Here is a 27,939-nt window from a genome sequence, read left to right on the forward strand (position 1 = left end):
CTCGCGGCTTTTCAGATCGGGGGTCTGAAAGAACAACTCCTAGCCCGCCTCAAGGACTCAGACTGGGCCTCGACACCCCCACCTCCACTACTCCATCCCAGCCCTCCCTTTCCTTCGTAGGGTGCCATCCTCAAGTTGCCAAGGGACTTCCGGAGCTCAACCGGAATCGGAAGCTTCTGGGAGCGAGGGGGTGGAGAAGAAAAATCAAGAAAAAGCGCGGTAAAAGCTGGAGGACGGTGGTGGTACCCGCTCCAAGCGGCCCTGTGGCGGGTCCGGATGGACTCCACCGCCTGCTTGAAGTCTTTGCTTCTGACCATCAGTCAGTATAAAGCCGTTAAGTCCGAGGCGAACACCGCTCAGCTTTTGCGGCACTTGGAGGTAAGTAAGGGGCTCCGGGGGTGGCGGACGAGACGGACTTCCCTGTAGCCTTCGTTCACTTAGTGGCCGCGGCTGTAGCGGTCTCAACCTGGAAAACAAAAGGCAACTCCGCGCTCCCTCCGTTGTCTTTTTGTATTGCTAAAGGAAGCGAGTGATTGTCACCTTTGAAATCCCACCCAACCCCAAGCCTCTCCGCGTTCCGCTGACTGCAGTGAGGAAAGAGTACTGAAAGCGGGGCGGGGGGGAGGTGGGTGGTGGTGAGACAAAAGGTGGGCAATTTCAGCGTATTTGGAGTTGGCAGAGGAAAGAGCTCGGAGCTGTATCCTTTCCTTTGCTTCTTATTTTCGTTTTTCCATTGTAACAGGCATTTTCAGAGGTACAGCAGTTCTCCAAGGTGGAGGTGCTAGAGAACAGGAATTAAATGATTTATCTCTTGTCCCTTAGGCAGTTTGCAATCGGAACCTGTTGCTTATTACTTTTATTTGAACTCATGTTGATCTCGAGCTTGAAAATTATTGTTTCAATTTACTCTGGATTGAGAACCAATCTTCTTTACTAGCAATCATTTTTCTTTACTAGAAATACATTTTTTCTTTACCAAAATGTATTGCTCACAGTTTTTCAGTCCGAAAATGTTGAATTGTCACTTTTTCTGTTACTTCCCAGTGATTTGCTTCTAGAGTGTGCCTATTTTGTGTTAAAAGGTATAATCATAGCTTTCTGTGATCCTGTTTGTTTCTAGAGTCTTAAACTCCGGCTGTCATTTGTTACACTTTCATGGAATTCCAACTAATATTGACATCAGTTTAATAAAAAGTAATTAAGCTCAAAGTTACCCTTAATTCTGTGTTGCAGCTTCTTAGCATAGAATTGAACATAATTTTAAAATGTATCCTATTTATTATAATAACCCTGTGATAAAAGGCTAAATTTGCAAAGATTAGAAACTGCTGCAAAGAAGGCTGCTGTGAATGGCCTCGCAACATTAGCCTTTGTTCTAACTGGTGTGCACTGTGTCTGTTCTCTGGTGCTCCTTCCTCTTCTTACTACTTGAGCTGCCTGTCTCCTAAGAATACTTGTTTTCTTTAAGAATTAAGTTAAGAATTTTAGATTGTAATCTGAAACATTTCTTATTTTTGAGAATAAACAGGTATGTTGTGAACCTGAACAGAGTGTTATCAAGAATTGAAAGGGGCTTCAAAGAAATATGAAGCTTAGAGATTGACTTCTATGTACTCTGTTCCCAGACTTTTCAAGAGGTTTACCAAAAACTGTTCTACCATTTAATTGAAAGATAACACATATGCATTGCATGAAGTGCATTAATGTTAAATGAAGAGCTTGGTAGTTTTATTTATTTTTTAAACCTAAGTGTACTCTCGAGTAGCTACGACCTGTTATCATGAGATAGAACATTTCCAGCACCACATAAGTTGTCCCTTACACGGATTGTTCAGATGTCCCCTGTCCAGATAAGTGGATTCATGTGTACTTTTTGTAATGTCCCATAGGATAGTGTAACAGGCAAACCTAACCTAGTTAGTGGAAGAGAATTAGAGAAAGCTTAGAGGAAACAAAGCCGAGACTGGAATAATTACATTAGTGAGTGAGTGAAGGGTAGGTGATCTTCTGTGCAGAGGGACAGTGTGTATGAATTTTCTAAACTGGGAAAGAGTGTGGCAGTGCCACTTTGGAAGAACTGGGTTTTTATTTAAAATGGAGAAGAAGTGAAAACTGCCATTTCTTAACTAACACATTTTAATGACTGTTTTCTAGGTAATTTCTGGACAGAAGCTCACTCGATTGTTTACATCAAATCAGATACTACCAAGTGAATGCTTAAGTTGCCTTGTAGAACTACTTGAGGACCCAAACATAAGTGCCCCACTGATCTTAAGTATCATCAGTTTGCTATCTCAACTAGGTAATGTATTTAGTTTCTCTTTTATTTTTTAGATGATGCATGAATTTAGTATTTTCTCAAAGGGCAGGTTCCATTACAGAATCTTTCGGAGGATGATTCACATTTGAACAATTTCTTAAAAAAAAAAAAAAAAGATTTCTTCGCTGCAGGACCTCTTGGAACTATCTTGTTGTGGATCTCTTGTAAAGGGAATATTATATGCATCCTTTTTTAAGGTTATTGGAACAGAGAATCTGAAGCATATCAAGGGTTCAGTGGTCTACAGAAAAGAATGTACCTTGAGAAATGTGGGCCTGCTTTCAAATTAAAAAAATACATGCACAAGTGTCAGTATGAACAGTATTAGAAAATCATAACTAGTGATCAAAATATCATCCTTTTTTTGATAGACTGTACTAAAGTGAAAGTGAAGTCGCTCAGTTGTGTCTGACTCTTTGCAACCCCATGGACTGTAGCCCACCAGGCTCCTCTGTCCATGGGATTCTCCAGGCAAGAATACTGAAGTGGGTTGCCATTTCCTTCTCTAGGGGATCTTCCCGACCCAGGGATCGATCCCAGGTCTCCCGCATTGCAGGCAGATGCTTTAACCTCTGAGCCACCAGGGAAGCCCAGACTATACTAAACCTAGAGCTAAAAGCTAAAAACCCAAGTGTTGCTTTTTTGTTTTTCCCTACCTTGTCTTAGTTTTTAGGTTTTAATTCACCGGTTACTTTTTTTCCTGATTTGTGTTTGGGGGTACAAGGGAGATATTCCTGTGTGTGGTTATAAAATTAGTACATACTTATTTAAAAAAAACAAAACTGATAACAGAAGTGGTAACAGATCATTTCAAATAGATGATAAAAATGTTCTATATCTGTGTTGTCCAGTATAGTAGCCACCATGGTTGAAATTCTGAACTGGGGGGTATTTGTAAATAAAATAGCCACATCGTATTTTATATTTTTATATAATGGTAAATTTAATATGAAATAAGTTTTAAATTGTTTGTGTTTCATCCATGAAGGCCATAGATAAAGATGATCTACTTTGTGTCCTTTTATTTTAACTTACAGCTGTAGACAATGAAACCAGAGACTGTCTTCAGAATACATACAACCTAAACAGTGTGCTGGCAGGCGTGGTTTGTCGGAGCAGTACTTGCCACAATGACTCAGTGTTTCTGCAGGTATACACACCTACTTTCCACTTCATGCTTATTCTTATTTTCAAATCAGAATTGACAGTATGTATTATGAAGTGCTGACATACAGTGTGCTACTGCCTGCTGGCATTAACACTGCGTGCTTAGGCACAGTTCTCACCATCAATAAACTTAAAAACTGGTTAGTCACATGTATGACCACTTAAGAGATTCTAAAGAAGAAAATTTACATCTAGCACTGTCATTGAAGAAAAATTCACATTATAACTGTTTTGACAGATTTATAAACATAGCTATCAGCATTTTGAAGTATAAGCTGTTCGTATTAAAATTATAATTTAAAGTTAGCATGTAGTCTCATACTGTTGAGGAAACATTGTATAAAAATTGAAGTTATAGATTTAGTCTTCTTTAGCATAGGCTCAAAGCTCTTATACCTGTATTTCTTTGAGCCTAAAATGCCATCAGTTGTAAGAAAGAAAAACATGGCACATTAAACTGACATGCGATTTTAAAGGTGGTGAAATATGAATAATGTATATCTCAGAATTGACAGAATATATTCTCAACTTGCATATAAGTTTAAGATGATTAAGTAAGCCAGGTTGATGACACAATGCTGTGTTTGAGATAGAATGTATAGAAATGTATGAGTCAGGAGATGAACTTTTAAGGTCTCATTAATTGTGTATGTTTAAGTAAAATCTCATTACTTACATGTGAAAATAGAACCTTTCTAAGATATGGAAAGATTTTTACTCTAAATGCCTCCTAAAATGGTTACATGCTCAGAATATATGTAGCAGTTCATTTTTGTGATCATGCAAATATATTTTTATGTGTTTATATTCATTGCTATTTTCTTATTCTCAGTGCATTCAGCTTCTGCAGAGGTTAACATACAACATCAAAATTTTGCATTCTGGTGCCAATATAGATGAATTAATTACATTCCTGATAGATCATATGTGAGTATGCAACCACACATTTAACCAAATAATCTACTGGTTTATTTATTTATTTTTTAATGTAGAAAAGCAGTTGATTCCATTATAAGCACTTACACAATTAGTCATAGAGAGTAACAGGCCGGCTGGTGAAACAAGTCACCTAAAATAGAGGTGGTGTCAAACTAGTGGTCAAGGATTAACTCCTTTAAAAAAAAAAAAAACTCTTATCCAGGATTAATTTAACTTTAAAAACAAATATAAGCTATCAATTGACTCTTTTCTTAACTAACTTAACTAAACAGTCTACTGTGGTAAAACAGTCAGGTAAAAACATACGTCTGTACAACTTGTAGTCCCAAGTTTTCTTTTTAAAACCATTTCACAGACAGGAAAGAAATAATATGAAACCATTCAAGAAATACACTGACAAGCAAAAATACATGGGGAAAGAGGAACACATTGAACACATGGGGCTTCCCTGTAGCTCAGCTGGTAAAGAATCCACCTCCATGCAGGAGACCCCAGTTCATTTCTTGGGTTGGGAAGATCCGCTGGAGAAGGGTTAGGCTACCCACTCCAGGATTCCTGGACTTGTCTTGTGGCTCAGCTGGTAAAGAATCCGCATGCAATGTGGGAGACGTGGGTTCAATCCCTGAGTTGGGAAGATACCCTGGAGAAGGGAAAGGCCACCCCCTCCAGTATTCTGGCCTGGAGAATTCCATAAACTGTATAGTCCATGGGGTCACAAAGAGTTGGACAAGACTGAGCAACTTTCAGGAACACATTGTGTTGACTTACTGGTTTATTTTTAACTAAAATATGTAATAATTCAATTTTTCTTAATTTTTTTTCCTAATTTTTAAACTGAGATAATGATTCCTGTTTATTCATTGGATGATTTCAAGGATCAAATGGTGTAGAACAACTTCAATTTTTATAACAGAAATTTAAAATGAATTGATTGAAACAGAAAAACTTACTGAAACTGAAAATTATGTTTATATTTAATCTTCTTAAAAGAATATACTGATGAGATAGCATATGATTACTCTGACAGTTATTTCTATATTTTTATGCTGTATTGAGTAGGATCATTTAGTTTCAAAACATGAAATAAATGTTCAATACTATTCAAAACTTGGCAGTCTTCACATGTTAATCACATTTTTCTTTTTGCTTATAAAACAAGGAATTTAAATGTGTAAATGACCATTTTTGAGTAATTTGGAAGGAACTTAATATTTTTATCTTTTATTATTTTTCTTGAAACAGTCAATCTTCTGAAGATGAGTTGACAATGCCTTGTCTAGGATTATTGGCAAATGTTTGCAGGCACAATCTTTCTGTTCAAACGCACATAAAGACTTTGGTAAGACGTTTATGAAATGTTTCTTTTGTTTTGTGGCAGGCTCACCTTTTTCTTTAAAAAGAAATTTAACAAGAATTTGTGTTGTCCAGCTGACTCATCAAAGTTAACAAAGCATCAGATTGACGTAAATAACTTGAAGTACTCTAGCCTTCATATATGTTAATTAAGACGAGTTAATACAGATGTTAATTTAAATACTAGAAGTTTTTCTTCTGTGGCATCTCGTTATTTGTGCTGTTGGACAATATAAGAAACGCTGGATTCTGTGCCAGTAGAGGGGAAACATGCCACTGGCAGGTGCATTTACTTCAGTCTTGATTTCTACATAATCAGTTACAGCTTTCCCAAAAAGATCCATAAGTGCCTAGCATCACTACCAATACTCGTGAGAAGTGAAGGATCTCAAATGAGGCTATTTGAACCACTGTTAGAAATATGTTAAATCAGGAAAGTTCATTGATTCTTTAAGTTGCTTTATGAACAGTTCCCTTGCTGTACAATATTCATTATTACTTGTTTAGTTTTAAATTTAACAGTATCTCATTTGTTCATGTGCTGGATTTTTCTGACCTCATCCTGTTTTGTTGGTGGAGGTTATTTTGAGCCATGAAACTCTTTGAGAAAGGTAAACATTTGCTCATAAGCTCAGACTACACACTGCTGTTTACTCAGATTGTACCTGTTTATACTACTATGAGCGATTTGTAAAAGTCCCATCTTAACGCCTTGAATGATCTCTAAGTTGGTAATAATATTTAATAAAAGTTTACCTATTCTGTGCAAGATACACTTTTTAAAACAAAATGTAAGGCTTATAATTTTTTCATTCTAATCTATTTTTAAATTTTTTTCTTCCTCAGAATAATGTGAAATCTTTTTATCGAACTCTTATAAGCTTCTTGGCCCATAGTAGTTTAACTGTGGTTGTGTTTGCACTTTCAATATTATCCAGTTTGACATTAAACGAAGAGGTTGGGGAAAAGGTAAAAACTTCTTTGCAATTTATGAAACTAATTCTAAAGTTTATATCCTCTGATACTTTAAAAGTTATTGAGACTCTCTGAGTTTTAGGGTGGTGTCAACTTAAACTTATTTTTGTATAATATCCTTTTCCTGATTTGTTTTTAAGCTGTTCCATGCTCGAAATATTCATCAGACATTTCAGCTAATATTTAATATTCTCATAAATGGGGATGGCACATTGACCAGAAAGTATTCAGTTGATCTACTGGTGGATCTTCTTAAGAATCCTAAAATTGCTGATTATCTTACCAGGTACGGCCATCTGACAAATGTAGGACTTTTTTTAAACCAAGATGTATTTGTAGTAAATAAAATTGCCTTTTTACACAAAGTAAACTTGGACTCTACTGATGTACAATAGACTAAGATCAGAATGTTTTCATGTGCAAGTTCCCATTCTTTTTTTTCTGACTTGAAATGTGAAAGTATAACAAGGGTATGTGTGTATTTTTTACTTTGTCTTAGGTAAATAAGGTTGTGCCATTCTCCAGAATATACATATCTTGATTAATCTGTGCAAAGCCAGTTTTACATCTGAACAGTATGATTATCTTATATAAAAATACTTTTAATGTATCAATTTCATACTTATCATTTCGTGTATGTTTTTATTTTAAACCTAGGTATGAGCACTTTTCTTCATGTCTTAATCAAGTATTAGGTCTTCTTAATGGAAAGGATCCTGATTCTTCTTCAAAGGTATATATAGCTTTTTGGTTTTAGTTTTTAAAAACTACAATATGCAGAAAAGTGCACAGATCTCTGAATCTTTGCAAAATGAGCACAGCCATGTAACCAAGATCTCAAGCAAGAAACCAGATAGTACCAATATTTAGAACCCTCCTTGAATCCTCATAAACTGGCATAATCCTTTTGAGAAATTTTTCACAGTGCCTGTTGAACACATGTAAACCCTATGGCACAGATTCCACCCTTCTCTACATAGTTGAGAGATATGTCAGTAAGCTCACAAAAGACATAGAGAGTGTTAAATGGAAAATGAAAGTTTAAAACCAGTACTATTTATTTACTGCTTTTTAAAATGCAGATGCCTAGGGGATAAACCCAATAAAACATGTATAAGGCCTCTACTCTGAGATTACAAAACATTAATAGAAAAAACCTAAATAAACACAGATAGAGCAAGTTCATAGATTGGATGAGTTTACCATATTAGGTCAGTCAGAATTATAGCAAGCTTTAGGTTTTTTTTGTTTTTGGTGTATATGGAAATTGGGAAGCTGATTATAAACTCTATATGGGTATGCAAGGGTTTAAAAATAGCCATGACTATTTTGAAAAAAGTGAACAAAGCTAGAGGACTTATAGTACCAGATATTAAAGCATAATGCAAAGCTCCAGTAATTAAAATAGTACAGTATTGTCATAAGAGTAAACAGCTAGCTCAGTGGAACAGAATGCAGTGCGAACAAACCCACAGAATATAGCATCCTGATTGATAACAGTACACTCTTAAAAATATGATCATTGCAGTAAATGATACTGATCAATTGAATATCCATATGGGGAAAAGCTGAATTTTAACCATTACCTCACACCAGATGCAAAGTCTTACCTCACACCGGTCTTATAGAGATTGTAGCTCTCAGTGTGAAAGGAAAATAGTGAACTTTAAGAAGAAACATCTAGCAGAGTATCTGCGTAGCCTTGGGATGAAGATTTTCTTAAACAGAAAACAAAAACATGGAACTATGTAGGAAAAAATGTTGGTAAGTTAGATTACATTAAAATTAAGAGCTTTTCTGTTCATGAGAAGGCCACTAATAATTTAAAGAGTGAAAAAGTTGCTCAACTTTATTAATCTTCAGGGAAATGCCGATTTAAATGGTACTACAATACCATTACACACCCACCAGATAGTTAAAATTTAAAATATGGATACTATCAAGCATAGATGACAATGGAAGGAATGTTGAGATACTCATGGCTGAAAATTGGTATTATCTACTAATATAGGATACATGTATAAACTATGACCCAGCAATTCCACTGTTTTATGTACCTCAGAGTTGAATACTTGTATTCACCATGTATAAAATGCAGCAGCGTTGTCAACGATAGCCAGGAATTGTAAACTATAAATGCCTGCAACAGTGGAATGGGCAAATAAACTGTGGTATGTTTATACACTGGAATATTATGCAGCAGTGAGGATGTGTGAGGTGCAGCTGCATGTGAAAATATGAGTGAATCTCACTAACATAATGCTAAGCTAAAAAAAATCAGATGTAAAAGTGTACCCTGTAAGGTTGTATTTATATGTAAAGTTCCACGTGAGTTTTTTAATATAATATGGCAAGCTGATTTGAAAATTTTATATGGAAATGCAAAGATCCAAGAATAGCTAAGGTAAAATTAATGTCTGGTGTCAAAAATCTCATGTCAAAGTAGTCGATTGAGGCATTGTCTGGAAGGGGACTCAAGGGAATTCAGGAGTTTTGATGGAATTCTCGTGATCTAGTTGCTAGTTACTCAGGTAATTCACTTTGGGGAAAACAGCTGGCTTTGCATTAGCTAGTGATGTTTTTATTTCCCTGTATGTTACGCTTATAGAGAAATTGTAAATGAGAGTATTTGCTTCTATGTGCAGTACATAATCTCTGGTAAGGTAAATAAGAAACTGGCGATAGTGTCTGTTGCTTCCAGGGAATGTTAGATAGAGGTCAGGTCAATACCTTTGACTTTGGAACCAAGTGATTGTATTATCTATTCAAAAACGAGTACTACAATTTGTATTTAAAAGAAAATAAGTCAAAGAGTTTATCATTTGTAACAGTAAATGCTAATGAGTTGAATTCTATTAAAATCAGACACTGTCAGGTTGATTAAAACACAAATCCCAATTGTATGTCATTTACAAGGAACAGATAAAGGTGGGAATAAGTAGACAAAGAGATACCAAAACTTTTTTTTTAATAAGTTGATAGTATGTTAAATAAGATGGAATTTAACTTAATAGCTAATAAACAAGTTGATGTGGGATGCTGTGTAATGGCATGAGGCTCAGTTATGAAGCACAGAAGAAATGTGGACCAGGGAAGCGGGCTGAGGGGCATGTTGCCACCATTGTGTAAACTGCGGAAACAGCCATCCTTAAAGTTTCAAAGCTTTGGGATGCCATTTTGAAAATCCTGAAGTACACTTTATAGCAGTTCATAAATCTTAGCATGAGACAACATGTTTGTGCTGAAGAAAAATTAAGTACTATGGAAGGGATATAACATTAGTTGAAGTTGCCCGTCTTCAGTTCCCATAGTCCTCTTAAGGGAAGTAACTACCTTTAACAAGTTTATTTGTAACCTTCTGGAACCTAATGACACATTTTGAGAAATAATACTCTGAGAAAAATGGGAAGCAACTTTTAATTTTTATTTTATTTTCTTTAAAAATATAATTTCCAACTTCATCTTTTGGTTGCTTTGTACATTGAAGTCTAATGAAATAGACCTTAATGAAGACTTTATATTGTACAGGTTTTAGAATTACTTCTTGCCTTCTGTTCAGTGACTCAGCTGCGCCACGTGCTCACACAGATGATATTTGAACAACCCCCGTCTGGCAGCACCGTTCTGGGAAGCCGTTCTAAGTCTTTAGAACCTACTGTGGTTCTCCTTCGTTGGTCAAGCCAGCCTTTGGATGGATCAGAAAACTGCTCTGTTTTAGCACTGGAGTTGTTCAAGGAAATATTTGAGGTACTCGAGTGACTAACAAATTGACTTTTCTGCTCTTATGATTCTCAGTAGACAGTTTTCTAAAATGTTTATTATAAGTTTATAATAAATTTACAATCATTCATACCCTTTGGGAAAACTTAGCAATTACTGGACTCCCTACTTCTAATAGTAACACCCTAGTTACTGAATTTCGTTTTTGTGGCCAAGTCCCAACTATTAGTGAGACTTCTGTGTTTTCACTAAATAACTTACATATACTCCTTTCAGTATAATAAGTAAAGGTATGACTAATATTTGTATGGTTTGTTGATGTATGATTGTACTTGACAATAGTTACATTCTGCCTCTCCATCTCAGTAGATACTGTCTGCTGTTTTTATTGAGTGGGTATATAGGAACATTGAACTCAGTCAGTCAGATAGAGTGGAACATGTCAGGTATTTAAGGATATAAACAAAAATCCTTTACTGGGAATTCCCTTATAGTACAGTGGGTTAGGGCTCTGCTCTTCTTCTGCAGGGGACTTGAATCTGGGGTCCAGAAACTGATCCCACATGCCATGCAGTGCAGCCTGGAAAAAAGTCCTTTTCATAGAGGCCATTAAATTCTGATAGATTCTATTATCTAGGTCATTGTGTTTTCTCTGCTGTTTGCCTGTTTTTATACCCATTCTGTCTATACCAGCATTTTCCTAAATGTTTACCCTCTCGTGACTGTCACGACTAGATCCTGTGCCCAAACCAAAATGTGTATGAGTGATTAAATATATTTGTTAAGGATTATCCACAAATTATTCTTTCTGGTTCATGTTGATCTTGACTTAACAATCCGTTTTAGCTTTGAAAAGGCCCTGTGAGATCCTTGATGGGAATTATTTGTGGTTGTAAAGTGTTAATACCAGTGTCTCTTAGTTATTGTAATTGCATTTAGCATCTTCATGATGTTTGTTTTCAGTACCTACTTAGAATAATTTTTAAGTCACAGAGTCCACTTTAAAAAGTCTTATTTGAGACTGGTACATTTGATTAAAAAAAGTCATCATAGCCCTCAAAACTGGATGAAAGGAGACACAGGTCAAGAATATCTGAAGTAATTACAGTTGACCCACAGGTCAAGAATATCTGAAGTAATTACAATTGACCCTTGAACAGCATAGGTTTGAACTACTCGGGTCCACTTATATGTGGATTTTTTTTCCAATAGTAAATACTACAGTACTACACAGTCTGCAAGGTTAGTTGAATCCATAGATGCAGAATCACAGATACAGGAGGCCAGGACCAACTAGATTATACTCAGATTTTCAGCTGCATGGTGAGGTTGGCACCCCTAACCCTCACATTGTTCAAGGATCATCTGTATAAGAAATTGAAAGAGTGTTGCAGTTCAGTGATGACTATGCATTGTGTATTCTATCTCTCTTTTTTTAATCTTTGGGGTGGTGAATTCTCCAGGATGTCATAGATACTGCTAACTGTTCCTCAGCTGACCGTTTTGTGACTCTTCTGCTGCCTGCAATCCTTGATCAGCTTCAGTTCACAGAACAAAACCTAGATGAAGCCTTAATAAGGAAAAAGTGTGCGAGAATGGTGAAAGCCATTGAAGTCTTGTTGAATATCCTTCAGTTTGACTATGGGAACTGACTGCTCATATTCTTTAGGATTTGTTTTCTGCGCTTTTACTGTCTCTATGTCTTTATAATTTTATACCTCTCATGCTTGAATCTGTACAGAATTACTGAACTCAAGTTTAAATTAAAGAACTGATACTCAGGGAAGAGTCTCTTAGAAAAAGTTACAAGACTTTTTCCCATGTTTCTCTGTGTAAAACTTTCAGACATTTTCAGAAATGCTTTTTAAGTTTGATTTGTACATTTTTTATCATAATTTGAGATTAGTAGATACATAAATAAATACCGTGATGTTCTCTTTTGATGCTGATTGCTGCCCCTGGATGATGTATGTTGTGATGGAGTATATCAGAGAAGAAAAATATATTGGTAGTTATTATTTTAGCTTAGCTTTTTAGCTTGTGTTTTAAAAATTAACACCTCCATAAATGTTTCAATAAAGATGACATCACATGTACTTATAAAAAAGATAACCTTGTGTTTCAGAGCAGCAAGAATGTAGTCAATTTTGTCCTGCCCTATAGCACACTCAGCATCTTTTTAATTTCTTCTCTGAGCTGCTCCTGCTTAATTTTCTTCTTTCTTGATGGCAGTGCTTCTTAATTCTGGCTATGTATTAAAATCATCTGGAGAACATTTAAAAATACTGATGCTTGACTCCTATTTCAAGAGACTCTGATTCAGTTAAAATAATGTGGAACCTTGGGATGTGAAGGCATGTTTGTGACTGTTTAAACTATCCAGCCAAAGTTGAAACATGCAGCCAAAGTTGAAAACCACTGCTGTAAAGGCAGGATTATTTTGCTTGACCTTGAGATACTCTCTAAAATATTTAGGCCTCCTCTCATTGAATAGTACCAAACTTAACCTCTTTTTAATAATAGATATTCAAATTAACTTACAGAGAAATTGAGAAAAAACAAATGAGAAAATAACTTCCCTTATTTCAACAAGTATTTATTGACCCATTGTGAAACCTGTTAATAAAAAACTAACATCCAGTGAAAAGCAGATCCTTTCTGTTTTACTTTTGAGTCAGAAACTTTGGTGGCAGTCCCATCTCTTGCCACTTGTCAGTCATTTAAATGGCTCTGAGCTCCTAAATTCCTAATCTGTCATTGAGCTAATGTAGCAATAATTACACCAAATTGCAGTGACAAGAATAATTTGTTTGAAATCATCCTAAATGCTGTAAAGTGCTATACAAATATAGGGATTTTTTTTTTTTAGAATTTTTTGTTTTTCTTAACAAAACTTAACCTCTGTGTGGAGATGACACTCTAAAAATGCATGTTGCAAAAATTCTCACTACTATCAAGTGTACCACTCTGATAGAACAACAGTTTACATATGGCAAGATTGATATGGGCTTTGGAACAAAGGTAGCAGATTCTGAATTATGGTGAGTATATGAAATACAAATGGCAAAATGGTAAGTCCAAATTTAATAAAAATCAAAAGATGTAGTGATTCTCATTCGTTTTCAAGGATCATCTTGGGTATGTTCTATTAACTCAAGATATAGAAGAGAATTAAAAGTAAAATTTTTAATTTTTAAAAAATTCATTCAAGTCATAGATACGTACTTCTGAACCAAGATATTAATATCTGTGATTTGTTTTTCATTGTTTAGGTTTGTTTGTCTTGTTTTAATTTATTGTGATTATCTACGAGTCTTTTATGCTTCAGTGCATTTTTTTTTTCTCGAGTTCCTTCCTAACTTTGACTCAGTAATTGTATTTATTTAATTTTATATTTTGAAATGACAAAGCATGAAAAAAACAAAGATTATTTTTATTTCAAAGAAACCAATCACTGCTGAAAGTTTCTAGTAATAAAGACAACTCTTCTCTAGCATGTTAAGGCTTACAGTTAAATGTGGATTTTCACTGATAGTAATGAGATTATTTTACCACTGTCCTCCCCTATGAATTAAGTTCATCTAGCAAGTGTTTGTTGAGGACCCACTGAATGCTAATCACTATAATTTGTTCCAATTTTCATAAATGTCAAAATGTGTAATTGTACTCCTCAAGAATAACAATGATCTCTTTTTACTTTTTTGTACTCCTTTTCAATTAAAAAGCTGTGAAAAACAGCTTAGTGTAATTCATTCAGTACATGTTAGATACTCTGCATTGCTGAAGGTTGCCCTCTTAGGCTTCCCAGGTGGCACTAGTGATAAAGAACCCGCCTGCCCGCGCAGGAGACGTAAGAGATGCCAGTTCAGTCCCTGTGTCTGGAAGATCCCCTGGAGGAGGGCATGGCAACCCACTCGTGTCCTTGCCTGGAGAATCCCATGGACAGAAGAGCCTCATGGGCCACAGTCCCAGGGTCACACAGAGTTGGACACAACTGAGACATTACCCACACAAGCAGAGCTGCCCTCTACTGTTAATATCCCAGTGAAAAGCTAAGAATTAAATGAGTCCTGTTGCTAGTACTGCTAGTAATTTCAAGCAGAAGTTGAAACATGTTGGTATTTGAGATTAGAAAAGAAACACTGTCTGAACTTAAACTGTTAATACCAGTTCTCTTTGGATCTTGGATTATAAGGATGTTGGTCTCTGATATTTTTACTTCTCATGACAAACAGTGGTTAATCTTGAGGTTTAAGAACAAAGGTTTTGGGTTTTTATTTTCTTTAGATTTATGGACAGAAATAAGCTGTAGGCAGTTTTTGAGTTATCTAAGTTAAATATGACTTATTTTTAAAGCAAACTTGCTGCTGATGTGATTTTGAAAACTCTTGATTTGATGAACAAACTTAAACAGCTGGTTCCTGGTATGGAAGTAAGCTTCTACAAAATCCTTCAGGTGAGTTTAAACTCTTAAAATATTGAAGTTGATATATATAAATGTTTTGTAATATATGTTTCTGTTTTAATATTCTTAATCTTTAAAAGATTAATGTTTTTCTTAGAACTGGCCATTGGAAAAAATTTGCAAATTATTAATTGTCTGATGTAGCATAATATTCTCACTATAGTTATTTTATGGAGTTTTACAAGGGTTAAACATAAGTGCATCTGATTCTGAAGTATGGAATATTCATGATAGCCCTGCTTCCACAGCCTTTTCCTTTCTTGTGTCATATTACTGGTTTCTTCATTTGTTTCTATTGGCTTTATGGTAGGGGGGAGTGGTATTTATTTTGGAGTGTTTGGTTTTGGTTAAGGTTGATAAGGTAGAGTATTAAGGCAGGAAGAAGACATCTGGAAGAAGAGGACTTGATTGTGAGTGATAATTTGATAGGTGTGCAGAAAATAGCTAACTCACCAACTTTATTGACCATAGTAACTAAACATGAGTTCTAGATGTTTTCCTTGATAGCCGCAAAATTTGGCTTATAACAGATATTTAACAAACATGTGAATTAAGTTACTGTAATAACACAAATGTCTCCGGTGCCTGTGTAGACAGGGTAGAAGCCAAAACTGGAACCTACTTGTATACTTGGAGAGCACGGGGCTCACAAGATGGGCTTCAGATTTTGACTCCACCACTTCTTAGCACAGACTTGAGCGAGTTGCTTCACCTCTGTGAGCTCGTTTCCTTGACTACAAAGTAGAAATAACGATCCCCCTTCATGGAGGAGATATGAAGGGTTACCGTGAGGGTTTTGGAGGTAAAAGCCATCTCCTATGGTGCTGTGGCATTCAATTATATTTGAGTACCTGTAAAACATTCAACATTTTAAAATGTTGATAATTATAAAGAATTTATATTGTAATGTTTTTCTCTATTAGCAACTTACTCAAATTTTAAGTTGAGTCACACTGATTTAAGTCCATAAAAATTTTTCCACAATAGATGATTTGAGGCTTAAAGTACTAATGAAAATATTTGCTGATATGAAGTACTTATACTTTAAAGTATAATTGTTTCATTCACTAAATTAAAATATTTTATGAAATTAATATGAATCTTATTTTTTTACTTTAATTTGGAAACGATCTACCATTTTTCTTCTAGCCAGTTTTACTTTTAAATGATAGCTAGAAAAAGAAAACAGTAACTCAAATTATCAATCAGTTGTAGATGATACTTTAAATAAATCAAAATATTTAAGACATGATTTTCTTAGGCACAGTAAAAGCATTCAAAACCTTTGCTAGATTTTTGTAAACTAACATTAGGTAAAGACTAATAAATACATTCAGACATCAGATAGAAATGCTGTAGAATTTGCCTAGAATTGTTTATGGTTTAGGTCTGTTTACTCACCTTGCTCTGAAAGGCCTGCCTTTGTTTTCTGGTTTCTGGTTTGCACAGGACCCTCGCCTGATCACTCCCCTGGCTTTTGCTTTAACATCAGATAATAGAGAGCAAGTGCAGTCTGGATTGGGAATATTATTGGAAGCTTCTCCACTGCCAGATTTTCCTGCATTAGTGTGAGTTATAATCATTTGCAGTGTATCTCTCGTGGTGCTAGAATATCCTGCCAGTTTCTTTAATAGTCTTCAGTATGGACAAATTGGAAAATTAGTGAATTTGAAGACTTCATTGTAATTCTTCAAATAAAAAAAACTTTCGATTAAAAATTTTTTTATTTCAACAAATCAGAAGACCAGATGTATACTCATTTAGAAAATAGCTAGATCCATTCAGGTGATTAAATTTATTATTCAGATGCTATGCCTGTCTCAACACCCCTGTTTAATGCAGTAGCTTCTGTACTAAGCTTACATCCTACCAATTTAGTTTCTCCATAGAAAGAGCTTTTCCTTCCCAGCTGTTTGAATGCTAAATCTGAGTATTGCTTTCATTGACTAGATCTGGGTCATTTACCATGGAAAGGATTCCTAAAGAAAATTCTGTCGTTAAAGAAGGTAGGATAATGGTCAGACAGAATTATCTACTGTACACATCAGTTTCAACCGTTGAGATGATATTTTCAGAAGCAGGGGCAGAATGGTGGTCAGGTTGGTAAGAAGACTATTGAGTGAGAAAAGGGAAGGGTGAAGGAAAACTAAAGGCCAGGTGTTATTGCCCATGGGTAGAAGGATGTTCTAACCAATACCAATAACTAATTTTTACAAATAATCCATACTCACAAACTAGTTCTGGAGGCTCCAAACCAGAGGTGGAGTTGTCATTGTAAAGGGTTACCAGTAGAAAAGTTGTCCTCTGGCAAATTTTGGGTATTTCCCCAAATTCTGCCTCATCATAGAGTCCAAGATTATTTCAGAAATATTTGAAGACTTAATTCTCAAAAGATCAATTCTAAATGAGTTCCTAATTCTATACTAACTCTGCCTTTTGCTCTATTTTCATATAATTATTTCTCTTTTTTATTTTGATTCCCACTCAGACTTGGAGAAAGCATAGCAGCAAACAATGCCTATAGACAACAGGAAACAGAACATATGCCTAGAAGAGTGCCTTTGCAATCATTAAATCACAGTTTTCCAACATCAGTAAAATGTTTAACTCCTCCACTTTGGAAAGATAGAGTTCCTGGATTGAACATTGAGGAATTAATAGAGAAACTTCAGTCTGGAGTTGTGGTGAGTGAGAAATAGCCATGAAAAGTGGAATTCTGCCTGGTACATACCAACTAAAGTGAAAGTGAAAGTCGCTCAGTCATGTCCAACTCTTTGCGACCCCACGGACTATACAGTTCATGGAATTCTCTAAGCCAGAATACTGGAGTGGATAGCTTTTCCCTTCTCCAGGGTATCTTCCCAACCTAGGGATCAAACCCAGGTCTCCTGTATTGCAGGCAGATTCTTTACCAGCTGAGCCACAACATACCAACTAAATATCAACTCTTATTATAACATTTACTTAAACAACTTTAGATGCAGATTTGATCATTGAAACATTATTTAATATAAAGAGTAGCAATATTCTGGAAAGTGTGGAAACAAGAAAAAGTCATAAAATGCCAACATTTTAATACAGCTATCAATTTTCCCTTAGTCTTCCCAAACCAGCCTACCTTCCCACCCCCACCCCACATCACCCCCAGTTTAAATATACTTTAAATTCCCACAAGCAGATCACCAAGATATTCTTCTGTCAGAGTCAGGTTAATGAAATGTTTGGGATCTGCCTCATAAGACATCCTTTTTTTCCCTGTTATTGAGTTTCAATTATTTGATTTCAGTAGGTGTTTATCTGTTTTTTTTTTTAATTGAGTGCTAATGATTTCTGATTTTTTTACTTTATTAAAACCAGGTAAAGGATCAGATTAATGATGTGAGAATATCTGACATAATGGATGTGTATGAGATGAAACTGTCCACATTAGCTGTGAGTACAACCTTATTTTGTGTATCAGTTAAACCCTAAGAGATATTTTCCAGCAAATGAAAAAGATTTATGGTATGTTTTCTTACAGTCCAAAGAAGGCAGGCTACAGGATCTCTTAGAAGCAAAAGCCCTAGCCCTTGCACAGGCTGATAGACTGATTGCTCAGTATCGCTGCCAAAGAACTCAAGCTGAGACTGAGGTGTGTACAGTATAAAGACATTTGATTAGTAGAAAAATAGATAAATAGAACATTTACAAAATATTAGTTTTACCTTCATTATTCTGATTGAAGTACGTTATCCTTAGCATTTGGCACAACTACTTCCTCTGTCTTAAAACTATCTCCCCTTTAATTTTGGTTACAGTTATCTTTTTTCTACCTTAATGTATATTCTTTTCCTAAATCTTATCTACTCACCTGTTAAATGTTGAGTGGGATTATGTTCTAAGCCCTTTTCCTTTATTTAGGTGATTCATGGTTTCTGCTCATTACCAGAATGTTAACTCACCAAATTTTGTATGCCGAGCCCAGATCCTTCTCCTTAAGCACTGAGTATGTTCTGTGTAGCTCCATTGAAATACATAGCAAATACTGCAGGCTCGGTGGAACCAATGGTGAACTCATCACCCTCCCTTTTTAAAAGCGTATTCTTTCTTATGTATTCCCTGTTCCGTTCTCAGAGTTTTCCAAACAAGAAGCCACAGTTTAGAGTCATTCATCACGTTCAGTTGATCCTGCTTTTCTGCATGACACTTTTTGCCTTGTCTCTGTTCTCGCGGCTGTTTGTTACAGGCCAGGTCCTTTTTATTTCTCCACGTGGATGACAGCAGAGCCTCTAGTCAGCCTCCCTGCCTCAGTCCAGTGCCCTCCTCTCTTCCACCCTCACATGCAGTCACTGGCTGTGTTCGGGTCTTCCCATCCTCTTTCCTCTTCCTGCACAGTCATAGCTGAGGCAGGACTCTGATCCTATTGCTTCTCTGCCGAATATTCAGCATCTCACCTTTGAGCTCAGAAGAGAATTTAAATTCCTAAGAACTTACTGCGCAGGGATTTTAACTACTACTCGTTCCCCGTCTCCTTGCACTTCTCTGCATTCTTTCCACTCAGATATATTAGATTGCTTTGCAGTTTCTGAAACTTGATATACTTTTACATTTTCCTGCCCTTGCACTTGCTCTTCTGTATCTGGAATACCTTTTCTTCTCTTCTCTGTCTTTTAATAATCCTCTTGATTATTAAACCTGTTAAATTAGATCTGTTAAAAGCTTCCTCCATTTCCCAGGAAGCTTTTCTCTGGTCTTCTGGTTCCCACACTCTTGGTGACCCTTCCTCCCCGTGCTGCCTTCTGTACAATACTTCTCACAGCATCTGAACACTGTGTGAGCCCACTGTCACCCCTGACAATGTTCGAGAGGAAAATTTTTCCTGTCACTCTAGACTGGCCTAATATTGACAATAAACAGATTTGTTTCATTAATTTTTTAAATTATAGAAACTGAGCATATTATATAAATGATAGTAGAAAAGTATTCCATTTTCTTTTAGGCTCGGACACTTGCTAATATGTTGAGAGAAGTTGAAAGAAAAAATGAAGAGCTTGCTGTGTTGCTGAAGTCACAGCAGGTTGAATCGGAAAGAGCCCAGAGTGATATTGAGCATCTCTTTCAACATAATAGGAAGTTAGAGTCTGTGGCTGAAGAACACGAAGTTCTGACAAAATCCTACATGGAACTTCTTCAGAGGTAAATTAATAAAGTAAAAATTTCTGTGTAAAGTTAGAATTTAGAATGAACACACAGCATTTCTCTTCTCTGTCCCTAAAGTTCTTTTCTGAACATTCATAGTGAAATGAAGTATTGCTTACTCAAATTCAGACCACAGTTGGAAACAGAATATAAGTGTCTCTTTCCAGTTTCATTTAGTCAGTGATCAGTCGTCTGGGATGTTAGCACCACAAGGACAGCAAGTTGCACCTGTTTTATTCCCAGACAGCTCTCTAGAGCCTAGAATAGTGCTTGATACATGGTTAGGCACTGCGTAAGTAATTGTTGAATGACCTTAGCTGTCACAGTTCATACTAGGTTGAACCATATGAATCGGCCATTTCTGCAGATCAGAAGTGGTTGAATATTAACAGTTGTCATATCATCAACCTAATAGCATAGAAATTTGGATGTTAGTGTTTGACTCACCTTGGAATTTGTAGTCAGTATTTCTCTTTAAAGTCCTTGAGTGTAGTTTCTTTAAATTTATGACTGTATCTGCAAGATAAATTCGTATAGGTGAATTGCTGGTTTAAAGGGTATGTGCTTTTAAATTTTTGATTGATTGTCCAGTTTACCTTCAGAAAGGCTATGCAAAATGCCAATTTATACATCGCTAACAAAGTATGAGATTGAGTATTCCTCCCCTTGTCACTTTTTATCTTTTAAGCCAGTTTTAACTTAATGAATTATAAGGGAGACCAGTAATAGTTATTTATTTCTGCCAACAAAAATTACTCTCTCGTTAACTTGTTTGTTTTTCTTTTATATATAGTTTAAGATAGGTTAAGACTTGAAAAAATGTCCTTCTTTCTCTGGTATTAATATAGAGATACAGAAAAATTTAACTTGACAAGGTCCGTGTGCTTATTTTTTTAACTTTTTTTTTTTTTTTAAGCAAGATAATGTTTCTTTTTATTTTTTATTTTGGCCTCACTGTGCAGCATGCAGAATCTAGTTCCCTGACCAGGAATTGAACCAGTGCCCCCTGTGTGAAAGCACAGGTTCTTTACCACCATGCCACCTGGGAAGTCCTTATTTTATTTGCCCATCAATAAAAATGAAGGGTGGAAAATGTATAGCATCTACAAAATTTGTGAGGACACGGTGATTTTTAAATAGGATATTCTCCCCCAGCAACTTTAAGTCTGATTGTTTGAGGCAGCCCTGATAAAGTGGACTGTTAGTGTTCAATTAGGGTATGAGAGAAAGTAGGCAGTGGTCCAAGAGAAAATAGGCTTTCTAGGATTTGCTTATGATCCAGATAGTGAGTGAGGGGTGGGCCAGGAAGTCAAACTCCAGCCTTGAGGGGCCAGGTAGATAACAAATGAAGCTGGCTGGGAAAGTTTATTTGTAATGGTTGGGATATCTCAAGGCATTCAAATTCAGAATTTTTCAAACTCTGTGGGATAAATAAAACTTCTGCTGGCCACATTTGGCCAATACCACCATTTTGTTTATCCTCTGGGAGGACATTTCATGCTTAAGATAGTTGGGTGTCAAAGTATCACTTTGGAAAGGAATTTTTATATGTTTACCTTACAGGTAAAATAAGCACAGGACTATATGATGCAGAGCTATAAAGAGGCAAGAGAAACTTAAAATCTTCAGCCACTTAATTTATTAATTTGATGTTTTTCCTTGAACATATATTATGCCTAACAGGCTAGTGATGATAGGTGTAAGTTTAATTTTTTTTGTTTTTAATACCTTATCCTTTAACAGAAATTGTTTCAGTTTCTGGACTTCACTATAAAGAAAAAGACATTACTTTATATTAATAGCAAATTTTGTAGTGCAGCATTCTGTAAATAAAGCTTTTTATCAATAAACAGGAAGTTAATGTCCTACATTTTTCCATTTCATAGTAATTTTTTACCTCCTCAGAAACATGTTTATTGTCTTTTAGAGTTAACCTAGCTCTGTTTATGTCTTGCTTGTTCACATAGCATTCCTCCTCTTCCTGCAGTATATGCAGTTTAGTCAGAAGAGGTAGTAAAGAAGACACTCAGTTTCTCTTTCTCTGTGTTTTCCTCTACTAAAAAGTATATCTCCTTGTCTTTTCAGGAGTGAAACCGCTGAAAAGAAGAACAAAGATTTACAGGTCACTTGTGATTCTCTAAATAAACAAATTGAGACTGTGAAAAAGCTGAATGAGTCACTCAAGCAACAAAATGAAAAGTAAAATTTACAGTTTTTTATTTTAATTATTTGGATCTTTCAAATGTGATTTTTCAAATGTGAAATCATTTTCAAAAATTATTCTCTCTATATAGAACATTGTTTTTTATATATAAAATTAACAGTTATTACTTATAGATATAAAGTACATATTTGGCAGAATTTAAGAGTGATTACTAGTCTTAGAAATTTCCTCTTAAAATACTTGTTGGAGAGAAAAAGAAATTATATGGTTCACTAATGTTTTCTTCTGTATTTTCTTATAACTTCAGAACTATTGCCCAACTGATAGAGAAAGAAGAACAGAGAAAAGAAGTACAGAACCAACTAGTAGACAGAGAATGTAAGCTAGCAAGTAAGTAGCTTGTTTAATAAATTGTCTGTATTTTAATAAGTCTTATGTTGGAAGAAAATCAAAGCATGAGTGGTTTTTAGTTTGCCGTTTCATTTTCTACTTCTCTCATTTTTTTAATCCTTAAATCGTATCTTAAAAGTTCTCCTTTCCTTGCCACAAAGCAGTTTAGTTGGACTGAAAAAGCAATACATGTTTTCTGAGATCAGGAGCACAGAAGCTGATCGCCCTTAGAGTGTGACTGCAGGTGGCAGCACTGGGTCCTCACAGTTGCCAGCTTCTCCATGGCGGTAACTCGGAAGTGGCCTACAAAAAGGGCTTCGTTCTGACCCGCTTGCCCTAAAGCGCAGACATCTACCTGTGTAGTTGTTCATAGTGTTCTCTTACCCTTTCTTTTCTAACCCTTAAACTCTATGAGGATTATCCTTCCCCACATTACTGTATATTGTATTTAGAACAAAGGAAGAGGGAAAGACATGGACAGTTTAGCATTTTCTATAGAATCCTGGGCTTCCCTTGTAGCTCAGTTGGTAAAGAATCTGCCTCCAATACAGGAGACCTGGGTTCACTTCCTGGGTTGGGAAGATCCCATGGAGAAGGAAATGAAAACCCACTCCAGTATTGCCTGCAGAATCTCATGGACCAGAGGAGCCTGGCAGGCTACCGTGAGGTCGCAAGAGTTGGACACACTTAGCAACTAAACCACCACCATAGAATCCTGGCATAGGAGAAAAGTTTCATAATTTTTTTTAATTCATCAAATGCTATATAACTTATTTGTAGCTAGATGTTTCTTCTTTGTAATTGTCTGTCTTTTATAACCTAATAGCTTCAGGTTAATGTCAGTATAGGACCTTTGAGTATAAAGCTGACTGTTAAAGAACTTTGAGTATGAAGCTGACTGTTTGCTTTAAGACCTAGAACAAAAAATAAAAGTACAGGAAGAAAAGATTAAAGTCTTACAAAGAGAAAAAGAAGACAAAGAAGAAACCATTGGTGTCCTTAGAAAAGAATTAAATAGAACAGATCAGATAAGAAAAGAATTGAGCATTAAGGTAAGAATCTATTGCATTCTCATTTGCATTGAAATGATTAAGTCTTATTTTGTGAAAAAGGTAAATCTGTATAAATTAGTGTTCTGTTTCTTCAGTAATTTCGCTTAGAAGTTACCAGAAGCTCAAATTGATCTGACAATTGTTTGTTATGAGGGCTCTCACAGTGTGAAAATTTGTATTTTCTAAAATTGTTACACGTTGATTAAATGTATAGTGTGTTGCAGCACTTGCTGATTTCAAGAGGGCAAAGAATACAGAAAGAGGTTCTCAGTTCATAATGTCACAGACAGCTACCTGTATATGTGTATATATGTAACCGCATCTCTTTGCTTACAAGGATGGTGATAATAATAGAAGTTTGTATATATATAAAATTTCATAATTTACAAAGGACTCTGAAATATTTTTCTTAATCTTCCTCACTTTAATAAATATACTAATATATAAGTATTTATAAATATTTTCATCCTACAAATGAAACTGAGTCTTAAGTTACTAGCTCAAGGTTGTCACATAGCTATGTGAAGTAGTGGGCATATATTCTAAGTTCACTGCTCTTTCTCCATTGTCATGGTTGCTTGAGTGTGGGCTATTTAGGTGGCTCGGACAGGAAGGAGTCTGCCTGCGGCGCAGGAGACAAAGGTTCAATCCCCCGATCGGGAAGATCCCCTGGAGAAGGGTGTGGCTGCCCACTCCAGTGTTCTTGCCTGGAGGATCCCGTGGACAGAGGAGGCTGGCAGGCTAGTCCATGGGCTCACAGAGTCACACGCAGCTCAGCGACCTAACAGTCTCACCGAGTGTGGTGGCTGTGGATAATGCTCTCTGGAGCGACTACCACAAGGAAGATGAGAACAGACCAAGGTTAGAAAGACTGAGCGACTGCAGAATATATGTGACCGGAGAGGCATGCAGTTTAGCTTTAATGTATTTATCTTAATAGTAATTCTAAGTAGTAATGAGTAGTATTTTCTGCAGAAGTCCAGGCTTAAAAAGACAAACTGAATCATGTCTTCCCAATTTGTTTATTATTAACAGTTACAGATCTTAAACTTACCATATAATTGTTAAGTAAAGCATATTACATTAATGTGCCTTGATATGGTTGTCTCACAAATAAAACATAAGGACATCTTAAAGCAGGTTTCAGTGAAGAGGAAACATGCTAAGTTGTTTTCTTCAATTTCTCTCTACTGCCCCCTTTTTTCAGGCTTCCTCCCTGGAAGTTCAAAAGGCTCAATTAGAAGGTCGTTTGGAAGAGAAAGAGTCCCTGGTAAAGCTTCAGCAAGAGGAGTTAAACAAACATTCTCATATGATAGCAATGATCCACAGTCTAAGTGGTGGGAAAATAAATCCAGAAACTGTGAATCTCAGTATATAGACACTATGTGTTTATCTACTGGCAGGGTGGGGGAGGAAAGCTAATCTGTGACTCCAAAATGAGAGCAAATTATTATCTAATTACTAATTTAGTAAAGAACCTGATCTGACACATGTTGTTATTTGGTCTTAAATTTTTGCTTCCTGTTTCTGTATTTTGCTGCTTAAAGCTTTCTTTGGTTCTTCAGAATATTCTTCTTAACCTCTTATTTTTTCTAAGGTGTTTTTTTTCCCCTTTTCCTTAGTTGCTTTCCACTGTCTTCTGCTTGTTTATTCTCATTTGTGATTAGGTTTTTAAAATCAGGCATCAGTGAACTTTTCCTTCTCCTTTTATTGAAATTTAATTGACACATAGCACTGTATAAATTTAAGATATACAGCATAATAATTTGCCTTATGGACTGATGACCATAATAGGTTTAGTGAACATCCATATTCTTATATAAAAACAACATTAAAGAATAGAAAAGTTGTTTTTCCTTGTGGAGAGAACTCTTAGGATTTCCTCTCTTAACAACTTATGTAACAACAATATGTAAGTTAAAGAAAGCAGTGTAAATTCTCTTAATCATGCTGTGTGCTACATCTTCAGTATTTACTTACCTACAGCTGGAAATGTGTACCCTTTGATCACCTTCATCTGAGTCTCCCTTCACCCCCGTTCAGTGAATTTAAAATAACTGTATTACTGCATTTAAAATGTAGTAAGATACGTGGTGTAAGGTCTAAATTTTTAAAAAATACAGTGAATATTTATAGAAATAATGTATAAAAATTCAAAGATAGCTGTTGTATTAAGTGACTATATTGTCACATGAAAACCTGTAGTAACTTACAGAATTATTTACAGATACCTTTAGTTTTATTGTTTGAAATGTTACATATTCGCCCATCGGTATCATTTTCAGTCAGTTATGAATTTCTTATTATTAACATACAAATAACTTGGATTCTACCTTTGCCACATATTCAGAAATTTGTTAATTCTGATGTGAATTTCATTTAATCTCTTATTGAAATAGTTTTACATTAGGCCATTTAATTTTAAAGCATAATTTTATCCTCATTCGCGTGTTTCTTTTATACAAGGGAATTTTTTAGTACTTTATTTTGAATTGAATGTTTTAAGTAGTCTTTAAGAAGAATTTGTATATTTGTATTTTGGTTGATTTTATTGCTATGCTATTACAACCATTGATTTTACTTGGTGTATTCCTCACTATTTGTATCTCTGTTTGACTTAGGTAAACTTAGATTTACTTCTGTTTTTTAACCATAGTATATCTGAATTTATATTTAGAAAATATATTTTTGTAATTCACTACACTAAACAATGTCAAACTAGTAAGTTTCATACATTTGTATGCATTTTGTATAGTTTTGAAAATTTTTCAAAGAGCATTGTGTCATATATTACATTTTAAATTGCTACTCATTCCATAAGGGGCACATTCTATTCAAGATACTGAGCCTAGCTCAGTGCTACCCAATAGAATTTTTTGTGATGATGGAAATGTTCTTTGCACTATACAGTACCATAGCCTTTAGCCACGTGTGGTTAATGAGCACTTAAAATGTGTCTAGTGCAGTGGAAGAATTGAATACTTATTTTTATTTAATTTTAATTGATTGTAACTTTAATTTTCATCCAACTGCACAGTTCAGATCTAGTCCATTCTTGTAAGTATGTGTTTATTTAAACCACTCAATTTGCCTATTCTTAAAAACCTGTGTAGGCAGAGACTGCATGTGTTTTTCAGCCTTTTTTTAATGCAGTAATTTTAATCTGTTAATCTCTTCTCTCTAAAGAAGAAAAACCATATTTCAGATTTAATGGTGAGTACTAATTGTCGTCCATCTTCATTTCTGTTTTTTCGTAGTCTTTCTATCTCTTGTAGCATCTTTCATATTCCTATTTGTCTTAACCTTAGTATATTGGATCTTTTTTTTTTTTACTTTTTGGTTCTGGGTAGATCAAAAACCAAGTATGTGTGTATATATGTGTATATGTTCTTCTTTTGTAAAAAAAATTAATAATATTAATTTATTTTAAGCAAATTTGAGTCTCTAGTCAGAATTTTACAAATGATTCCTATGTGCATATGTCCATTTTCTAATGGTGAATACAAGTAAATAAATATATTGGAGTTCATGTTCTTTAAGAATTTTGCTATGAAGTTTGAATTCAAGTATACATTAACACAATTCCTTGTAACCATTTACATTTGTTACTTGGACAAATAGAGTTTTCTTAAAATTTGGCTGGTTGGAGTTTATACTAAACTGTAACCCATTTAATGTCAGGGCAAAAAATAAGTCATTAAAATCAAATGCTCTGTTTTAGAGAAACGTCAGATTGGTGTCCTTTTAGTTTCATTTATTGTGTGTTGCAAAAACTAGTTATCTGTATTAAAAATATAATAAGGCTCTGTCTTGAGCTAGGACTGTTTATTAAATAAAAATGTAACTGAATTTCAACTTCTGCTTGAGGCTTATTCTTACATTTTTGTTACCTCTAATCAAGGTATATTCCCTAGAACACATAACTTTATTTTACTTTGATTTTTTTCTTTTCCTCTTTTCAAATATTATTAGTTATGAATTGTATTTACCACTTTACTTTTGACTTGCCTCCTATTAGATAAAACACATGTCCTATTTGTGACTTAATTCCTTTGCAGAAATCAGCAAACGTTTTCTGTAGAGGGGCAGGTAGTATATTTTAGATTTCTGAGACATGCAGCCTGGTCTCTTGGAACCACTCACATCTGCAGTTGCAGCATGAAAGCAGCCCTCCACAGTATGTAAATAAATGTGTGTGGCTCTGTTCTGATAAAAT

The 27,939-nt window shown here is 35.2% G+C and overlaps 1 protein-coding gene across 1 annotated transcript; it reads left to right on the plus strand.

Annotated features, from left to right (window-relative positions):
• The first annotated feature begins 18 nt into the window (after window positions 1-18).
• Window positions 19-27,578, plus strand: CIP2A (cellular inhibitor of PP2A). Its single transcript, XM_020896272.2, has 21 exons — window positions 19-378; window positions 2,155-2,302; window positions 3,358-3,470; window positions 4,320-4,414; window positions 5,669-5,765; window positions 6,626-6,748; window positions 6,895-7,040; window positions 7,412-7,487; window positions 10,283-10,501; window positions 11,938-12,097; window positions 13,374-13,515; window positions 14,831-14,930; window positions 16,389-16,507; window positions 17,428-17,623; window positions 18,297-18,371; window positions 18,460-18,570; window positions 19,918-20,114; window positions 22,203-22,316; window positions 22,589-22,671; window positions 23,584-23,723; window positions 24,931-27,578. Exons 1-21 carry the CDS (start codon window positions 277-279, stop codon window positions 25,099-25,101), a joined length of 2,727 nt encoding a protein of 908 aa, XP_020751931.2. The 5' UTR covers window positions 19-276; the 3' UTR covers window positions 25,102-27,578.
• The last annotated feature ends 361 nt before the right edge of the window (window positions 27,579-27,939 follow it).

This window comes from Odocoileus virginianus, chromosome 25 (assembly GCF_023699985.2).
Source record: "Odocoileus virginianus isolate 20LAN1187 ecotype Illinois chromosome 25, Ovbor_1.2, whole genome shotgun sequence".
Taxonomy (NCBI): domain Eukaryota; kingdom Metazoa; phylum Chordata; class Mammalia; order Artiodactyla; family Cervidae; genus Odocoileus; species Odocoileus virginianus.

Coding starts and splice junctions, on each gene's coding strand:
- CIP2A (XM_020896272.2), top strand. CDS start 277: ATGGACTCCACCGCCTGCTTGAAGTCTTTGCTTCTGACCATCAGTCAG. Junction 2,303..3,357: donor CAGTTTGCTATCTCAACTAG/GTAATGTATTTA, acceptor TTTAACTTACAG/CTGTAGACAATGAAACCAGA. Junction 6,749..6,894: donor ACGAAGAGGTTGGGGAAAAG/GTAAAAACTTCT, acceptor TTTGTTTTTAAG/CTGTTCCATGCTCGAAATAT.